General features: G+C 38.3%; 1 protein-coding gene across 2 annotated transcripts; it reads right to left on the reverse strand.

Annotated features, from left to right (window-relative positions):
- Positions 1–1,493: 1,493 nt before the first annotated feature.
- On the reverse strand, positions 1,494–6,001 carry LOC121329533 (WD repeat-containing protein 89-like). Of its 2 annotated transcripts, none has more exons than XM_041275143.1 (2): positions 5,892–6,001; positions 1,494–4,939 (listed from the first exon to the last, which is right to left on the reverse strand). In XM_041275143.1, exon 2 carries the CDS (start codon positions 4,894–4,896, stop codon positions 3,733–3,735), a length of 1,164 nt encoding a protein of 387 aa, XP_041131077.1. In that variant the 5' UTR covers positions 4,897–4,939; positions 5,892–6,001; the 3' UTR covers positions 1,494–3,732. The 2 variants fall into 2 exon arrangements, with proteins under 2 accessions (XP_041131077.1, XP_041131078.1); XM_041275144.1 differs by lacking the exon at positions 5,892–6,001 and adding an exon at positions 5,378–5,636.
- Positions 6,002–9,285: the final 3,284 nt, after the last annotated feature.

Raw genomic sequence — 9,285 nt, forward strand, 5'->3', positions numbered from 1 at the left:
ACTTACAATCTAAATATCAGTTTTCATGGTGCACCACCTTCTGTATTTTTGAAGTGAATTTGGAACCCTGTTTTCAGACTAGATAGTTTTTGTATTGATGACCACCTTATATTTTCAGGAAATTACAGCAGAACTACATTTCTTTGTTTAAAAATTCAAAGCAAAGCTGTTTTGTGGTGGCTTTGGCAGTCACAATTCACAATCAAACTCCATTTACACAGTAGCTGTGGACATTATCTGGAATTTGGAATATGAAATTAACAGTGGGAGTGCCATTGCTGCACATCCCTTCTTGTAGTTTATAAGGAAGGTATCATTGGCATTTAATCCATTTTTTGACAAGAATGACTAAACAGTGAATGTGAACAGTTGTGGCACTCTTACTGTTCATTTTGAGTTCTGTAAAAAGGTTGATAGTTTCCAAACCCAAAAGTTGTGGTTCAGCATAACTGGCGAGGTCTGTTGTGGAATGAAAGCCCTTCATGGTCTTGCCCAGTGATGCTATTATTTTGCAATGCATATTATGCTTATGATGAAGGGGATTGTTGTTTGGTCTTGTGAAATCTGCTCTTCTTTAGCATTTCCTTGGTGATGCAGTTAGTGATGTGATGAGAAGATAAAGCTTGTGCCATTCAAGTGTTTGGCATTGAGGCAGTAAGATTAAATATAACCCAACTCCGCCTCATGCTTATTTGTACACTTTGTCAGATTATACGATTATGTACTTCATGCATTCTATGAAACAATAATAGCATGATTATTATTTGCCCATCTTAAATAAAATTGTAAGAATTTTTTTTTGTATTTCAAAATAAAGCATTTAGGTTGACAATTTAAGGAGTTTCATATGTAGTCAAAGCAAAAAAAGTGTTTGATCTGAATCAAATATTGTGATAGGGCCAAAAACAATTGCATAGAAACCTTTCTCTTTTTTTTTTAAACTTGAAATGTAACTTCATTGAGAGTATCATAGAATACAGCTCTGCAAAGACACTGTCTCAAAGCCTGTGACTGGTCAGAAGTTAATGTCATGGTCAGAAACAGTTTGCATGCAGAGCTCACATCTCCCTGCAAATACAGTCACTACCTCAAATGGTTTCTCGCCCAGGAGCATCACAGAATACAACTCCGCACCGAGTAGGAAGCCGTTATCTGGAAGCATTAGGTCAGGGGTGACCAAAGTTAAGTTTTCCATGCCTGGTCTTTGTTCCAGCTCTGTTCAGAATTGTTTAATTGAACTAATTTAACCTCCATCCAGACTCTGAAGTAGTTCATTATATCATTTTACCTGTTAAACCTGGGGTGGAATGGCCCTCCAGGCCCTGGATTGGACACCTTTGTGTTAGGTCTTTAAAGCAGTATGGTAGCCATCTTAGATAACAGGTCAAAGTGAAGGGTGCTGTTAGATTAAGGGTTTCCATATCCACATCATGCAACTGTACTGGTACTTGAAAGCAACACACATAAACATCCCTTTACAACCATGTATTTTTATGTTCGTAAAACAAATAGAAACTCTACCTGTATAGAAATTAAACAATAACCCTATATCTCTGTTCCATGTAATAGGTAAACCATGGACATTGAAAATGTCACTCCCTGCTGCAGAATGCCCCCCCACAAAACAAGGCTCCTTGCTGATTTCCTATGACCACTCTAATAGATCAGCAAATTACAATATAACATATGTACCATTCATTCTGTGAAACTACTCATTTGAACAAATGATTAGTCATTTTAAACAGTTGGTCAAATTACATACAATGTGCAGTTATTTGGTTAAATGCCTGGCTTGACTAACATACGTCATTATTTCTGTTTGCCACGTACCATAATTCCACTGCAATAAGACATACACAAACATAAAACAGAATGCTTTTCAGATTTATTTCACATACCAGTAACTCCATACCAGATTAAAATAGAACCTATATTTAAGAGAAGCTCCTTCTCATGATCTCTGACCACTGTTTTATTTGGTTCATTCATACCAGTGGCAGTGACCCTTAAATTACTTTCATAAGGGACCTCACTTTGACTTTTTGCTTACTTTTTTCCGTTCAGTACATAACATGCGACTGTTAGAAGGCATTCAAAACCAGCTATTAAAATACATACTTTTAAGCCCTTTTAATATTAAAACTAAACCCTGTTTTTAATATAAATTACTTTCAGATGGGGCAAGATAAGTAATTTCAGTGCTGCCCTAAGTTATCCTAATTTGATTTGTTTGCAAGTTTCAAGGTTTTTACACCTGACCTGGTCTCACAAAGTGCCTGAAACGTTCTTTACTATGTGTGCGAGCTGCTGTTTTTCTATTAATATATTATGATTTAAAGCTTGAGAGGCTTCAGAACACCATGTTGGGATGATCTGAGAAGTATGTACACCTTCACATCGGTGAGGTGTGAAACATTCTAGTTTGTCATACACCTTACATTGTTATATAGAAAGTATTCAACAGAAATCCCAGTGTTCCTGCACAACAGCATTTTTAAAAAAATAAACAAATGGCTTTTTGTTCCCATTGTAAAACTGAGTACCTGAAAAACAGGTCTTAACAGTTCACTGTTGTTCCTTAGCAACAAGTGTAAGAACTGATTTTAAATGTTTGTAGTGTAATTTGGTGTTCAGCATGTGAAAATATCTATGAAAACAAGGTAACAATGGAACTCGTAGTGCCACTATGTTCTTTGATAGTTTACCCCTAGGTCACACTGCTTTACATCACAATGTTCACTTTCTGAATTGAGGCACATTTTAAATAACTTCTGGTCATTTACTTCACTAATGACATTTCAAGGGTGCAATCAATTAACTGAGGCCCAGCCTCCAGTCTTACATCATGACCGCAAGGTGATATTTTATCAACTTTAATAGCTGGAGGTGGCATAGCTGCCAGCTGTATCTAAAGACATTTCATAAAAGACATTCTTAAATGTTTATATGCAGTATGTGAAACTGAATATTTTGAAAATGTGGACAGGCATACAGTACAATTTGGGAATACATTTACAAATGTAAATAAAATATGTTAATTAACCCAACATACAAAGTTTAGGCCAAATTAATTTTAGTGAAATTCAGTAAACAATTCAATATACAATTAGGTTCATAAAATGAACTCCACAGGGAGCAAATATTCAATCTAAAGGAAATGTGTGATGTATTTGCCACTGTTTCAGACATTAATGGAAGATGGAATCAATAAAACCAGTCCAGTAATAACTGCAAATAATACAAATTGATGGCTGCATTTCCTCTGGTGGCCTTTTTTATAAAGGACACTGGCTCGTGTGGTTCAATGTTACAGTAAACAGGTCTGTTTTCATTACTATGAGGCGTTTTCTTCTGTTCTTTTGTAGGCTAACAAACAAATAACATAAAATCCATGTTACACTGGATCCTTAATGAGATTCTTGCAACAGAAAGCAGAATAAAATCCAACACATGATCTGAGAGAGCCAATTCAGGCATGCTTCAAGCGATAAACCTTATAAATACGTTTTTTGTTTTTTTTCCTAGCCAGTAGTAAGGTCCATATCATTTGCCAATCCCCGAAGCTAAAATCAAAGTTTAAAATAGAATTACAATAAACTGTAAACAAGTCCCAAACATAATATTTAAACAAACGCACACTCGTACTATAATCCCCCTGCTTTTCTATCACTACACGTATCTGTGGAAACTGTTCATAAAAGAAGAAAATAAATAGGTTTCAGTGGTTCTCAATCACTTCTTCCTTTTCCACATGTTTTTGCTGTGAACCCTGGTTTTCTGCTGGACGGAGGAGACACTTTTCATTAAGCCCTTTTTTCCAGTGGAATGTTCTTCCGCACCTGGTTTCCAAAGCAGGAGCTGTGCATCCTCCCCAGCGGTGAGCAGAGAGTCGTCCCCTGTGTGCCAGTGGAAGCAGCGCACGGTAGCGGAGTGGCTGTCCTGTAGAGCACACATATGCCTCAGCCCCTCAGCTCTGCAATCCAGAAGATGAAGCTTCCCGGTGTTCGTTCCACCAACAACGACCAGCTTCTTCGCCCTTTCGTGGTACATTCCGCTGATCAAATAGTCCAAGTGCCCACCTTGTATTTCTGTTGTTTCACGGGCGTCCTGAACACTCAACAGTGTAATAGGCTCTTCTGTTTCCAGCTGTGCAAGGTCCCACCAGAACAAACCCTCATCGTGGGTCAGACAACAGATCTGATCGTACCGCTCCCCAGACCAAGTGATGGAACTGACTGAAGAATCCGAGTTGCATGTTGCAAGCAAGGCGTCATCTTCGGTGTCTGTGCCTATATCAAACACATTGACCAGCCCATCGGTGGAACCTGAAACCACCATGTCTGGTTTGCTGGGGTGGAAACGTACCTGAGTGATGTCATCGTTGTGTGATTCGGAATAGACCCCTAAAGGCTGAGCCCCAGCTGTGCCATTACTGTTAACAACCCGTGCATCCCAAAAGACCATAAAAGTGTCTTCATGCACTTTCTCTGTGCCTGCACAGATGACCAGATCACTGCAGTTGACATCGAAACTGCTGAAGACATTGGAAGGGTATCCTCTAAAGACCTGGACAGCATCTGTGCCAGGTGTGCGCACGTCCCAGCACCTCACTGTACCATCACCAGAGGCGGTAAACAGAAGATTGTCAGACGTCTGGGCAAATCTGACACCACAAATTGGACCAGAATGGCCACTGTACTGCCCCACTAGGCCCAACGTCTGTTTGTTGTATACATGTATTGATTTATTTGAACAGGAAACTGCGACTAACTGTTGGTTCCCTGCTCCAGCTGCTGTTTTCGAACAATCGATGTCCAGCAAGTATGTAGGGTCTTTATTCTGTTCTGATCGTTTCGCAATGGAAAGTGCGGCAAACTGACCCTCAAAATCCTCCATTGTTAAAGCTGCTCTTGCCAGATCATGAGACAATCTAGTGCACCTATAACAAAATAAAATAGAAAATCAACAAATCACTTCAGGATGTTTAATAAACATATGATGACATGTTTCAATAAGCTCACCGTGCCTTGAGAGTATACAGAAGATCTCCTTTTTTTAGATCAATCATGCAGACCACATAATCTCAGACAGAAAATATATAACATATTGTATTTTGCCTCTACTGTGCATACATAACACCCTAAATCTTATCTAGCTAATGTGATTTTGAAAACAATGACTAGGCCTAGATACTGTACTTTGAGCAATCACAACACTTTCTTTTTTTAATAACTCATTTAATCAGCCTGTTTTCATTTTGGTTAAGTTGCAATTATTAACAGCATAATAAATATAGCCCTAACTAATAGAAAGAGCTGCTGCACTTCTGAGATGACACGTGGAGTGCTGTACATGTCACAGAAATCACAATACGAACCGTTTGAGAAGGTGAGGATTAGTGAGAGTCAATCACGTGACCCCCTGAGGTCCTTACTATTCTATAAGTACAAGCACGTTCGGAAACATTACAAAGCTTTATGCGTTTAGCCAGGCCTTTAACAAGCTTTCTGACAGGGGAGAGGGACACGTGACACATAAGGATGCAACACATGTTCTGTAGACGCGATGTGCCAAAAAAAGCGAGGTGGAATACAAGCTACAACGTACCGTATGCAGCGAGGTCACCATTATACACACTTAACGTTTACAGAAAAAAAACAAAAAAACTGTAATATATAATAATATATATCGCCGAAGCAGGCACATATATATAATTAATTCATTAAAGAGAGTGACCTTGTTTAGATGACCATACTACATACAGTACACTGGTCGAGATCGTGACAAGAAATACACGTCTCATTACTGACAACATGCTGCAATTGTATTTAACATTCTGGACAGTAATGGAGTATTATCGAATTTTAAAAACGCGCATTTTTTAACACTACCTGCAATCCCGTTTAGGTCACTTTGCTTGTTGCTGGGAGCGTGAAAACTTTCAATTTTCTAGAACTACTGCTGCGCGCATGTGTTTCCGCTGTGTAACAGCACCCAGAGTCTGGAGTGAACTGCTACCTGACAAGTTAGTTCCGCCTAAAAAATGTAGTCGTATAAATTGCCCGTACTTTTTGATGACCTCTCATTATTTATTCAGAAACGTTTAACTCCTCCTATTAGGTCTCCATTCAGAGGTAACATTGAAACAGTGTATAGAGACAGCAAGTAAGAACAAGAAATGTAATACATTTACAAATGGCAGTACAATACACCGAGCTGTCACTGTGCCAATTTATTTATTTATGTGTCTATTTATTTATTTTAATATATATATATATATATATATATATATATATATACACACACACACACACACACACACACACACACACACACACACACACCATAGTAGTAAAACAACAAATCAAATACCAGTACGTTACCCAAAAATGATTCCACTTGTAGAATATAACCACCAGGGGTCACCTACTCGCTCACTTGTATTTCTAATTGTCAGGCTCCAAGGCTGTCGAGAACGGTGATACACACTTATACTCTAGTCAGGGTGACTCGCCTAAGAAAGTCGTGGGAAATGTAGAAAACCTTGAAAAATATAGTCCAGTAACACTATGGGCACGTGCTATGTCCCGAATAATTAAAAACATTACTAAAGTATAAACTTAAATACTTACATCTTTATAAACAAAAATCCTTAATATGCATACAGTATAGCACATCTGTTTAGCATTGTGTTGTATTTTGGACGCATAAAATGTTTTATCCTTTTGAAAAAAAAGGGGAGGGGGGAGGGAGGGAGTAACATAATACTGCCATCTATAGGTAATTGCTGATATATCAGATGTTGCCACAGCCCAGTTTCCACTTGAGTGGTTCACCACGTCATGACCACATTCATCACACATTTGCATTTTTTTCCAGAAAAGGCTCTAGCTTATGAAACAGGCTATAGATATTGGCTTCAACGTGACGTGAATCCAGCCTTCTTTAGGTACATATGCACTGACTGGCCTTATGAGCCACATACTTTTTTTACACATTGTTGTTACTGTAACACTGGCAAAACAACCTGTGAAAAAAAATAAAATGATAACTGGCAATATATTCAATTAACTTAATTACAAAGTGTGGCACGCACTTAAAAATTAACACAATGTATCACCTTTCAATTCCAATTCTGATAAAAGCTTACTTTCATAAACGTTGTACAACTACAGTTCCAGTAGTCATATGAGTTTGTCTGCACAAATGTAGTGTGTACCGTTACAATGAGTAGACTGAGGGTCACTGAGTCAGTAGAAGATGAGCGCTTGGCGCATGATCAATTCCATGTGGCTTCTCTGAATTACTGTTGTTAAATTAGATTATAATGAGAAATGCTTTAACATTCTGCTTCATGGTCATGCTGAATGTACTCTTTTAATAGAACTTTCTTTGTGAGAGAGAACACAAAGCTGTTCTATCATGGGTAAACGTGGGCTCAATTTGATATAATGGTTGACATTACTGCTTAGATAGATGGATATTGAAATTATTGTCTCAAATGGGACAGGAGGAAGAGGTTGTGATGACAAGGCTATCATTGTAAACTAAACCGAAGGAGCTCAGAGCACATCACCAGCTGCCCAATTGTAACATAATATCTGTGACTCAAGATGTTTGAATAACAAATGAATTGGGTATGAGCAAACATCATGCTTGCATACAAACCTGCTTTTCCCTGACAGCATGTGGATTATAAGCAGGAGGGCAGATACCAACAGAACTGGAATGGGCTGGTACTAGCCACAGAGCTTTGTTCCCTTTTAAATGTTTTGTTTTGGTCAAACGTGAGCCCTTTGCAGTATAAAGCACAAACACACAGGTGTGGTGCAAAGGAAAATGATTTTAAAACTAGTAAGAAAGTTAGAACAGGCATTGCATGGCTCCTTTCTTGCTTGCTAGTATTATATTCAAATACCCTTGTTAAATGGGTGTAAGAAAGTACACGTTATCTAATCTTTACCATTGGTGTTGTATTGAAGGACATTCTCTGCTATGTTATTTTGTTGTTGGAAATGGAATGAGGAACTATGGATAGAGAAGTCAATAAGAGCAATATTACCAGACTGGACTGGTCTTCCAATCAGAGTGCTATCAGCTGCTTACATGACGGGTGACAACTTTTCTGCTGTCCTGTTCTTTTCTGTTTTTGAACATTAGTCTTTGTTTGCAATATGCAGCACTCCTCTCAAGATTTTCTGTATAATTTTTCTTTAGCTAAATTCAAGACTGTAATTAACATTATCAACTACAAAAAAACAGAACCATTGAACACTATATTACAGTTCATTCAAGTCTTTTGTGTTATAACTACTTAGTGAAATGCTTGTGTTTTTTAGCACTACAGTATGTTGTATCATATAAATATTTTCAGTACTTTTTTAGTCTCTTTTGGGAGATATACTAGGAGTTCATTGCTTTTGTGCTGGCTGCAATGCCTCAAAGATGTCACCCACACGAGTGTCAAATAGGCCAGTCATATTATAATCTCTATTCACTGTTCAATGAGGACAAATCAATTTGCAGTCCTGTGAAAGGCAAGTACGAGCAGTCAGAATGTGAAAACTGTATATGAATTGTAAGCATGTCCTGGAGGTGAACTCATTTCATTTCTAATAATCTCAATTGAAATGTTTTAAACTTAACCTAAATTGGGGGCCCACCCACATCGAAACTCGTCCTCAGTGTGTCATCTGTGGTTACGTACCGGCTAATGACAACTCGAAGACTTGCAAACGGCGACGGCATTTGGAGACGAGACATCCTGGACTGAAGGATAAGTCACTTGACTTTTTCGAAAAAAACCTGAGGCATTACATCAGCAAAAAAATGCTAGAAGCAAGCATTCCATGGTGACTGCCAAGTTTCTTAAGACTTCTTATACGGGTCATACCGGGCTGATAAACTTTGTAAACCTCTCCACTTCTTATGCAGCGTCATACCGGGTTGCTAAACTTTGTAAAACTCACCGTAGCAGGAATTTCTTTTTTGCCGACTCCTTAAATGGGATCTGATCATCAGCACCTACTATTACACACTGAAGAAAGGTGATTATCACGTGGGAGAGTACTTCTTAGCCTTTTTGAGCTACGTGAGGAGGCTAACATTCTTAATTGATGTAAAGTCGGATCTAGCTAACCACATTCATGATTGCTCTTGGCTGGCTCTGCATGCTTATTTGGTTGGTATTTTTGCCTGTCTAAATTCATTAAATGCGTCTATGCAAGACTATCTTATAAATATCTTCCTCCTTACGGACAAGGGAACAGCCTTTGTTCAAAAACT

The sequence above is a fragment of the Polyodon spathula genome, chromosome 17, assembly GCF_017654505.1.
Source record: "Polyodon spathula isolate WHYD16114869_AA chromosome 17, ASM1765450v1, whole genome shotgun sequence".
NCBI lineage: Eukaryota > Metazoa > Chordata > Actinopteri > Acipenseriformes > Polyodontidae > Polyodon > Polyodon spathula.

Coding starts and splice junctions, on each gene's coding strand:
- LOC121329533 (XM_041275143.1), bottom strand. CDS start 4,896: ATGGAGGATTTTGAGGGTCAGTTTGCCGCACTTTCCATTGCGAAACGA.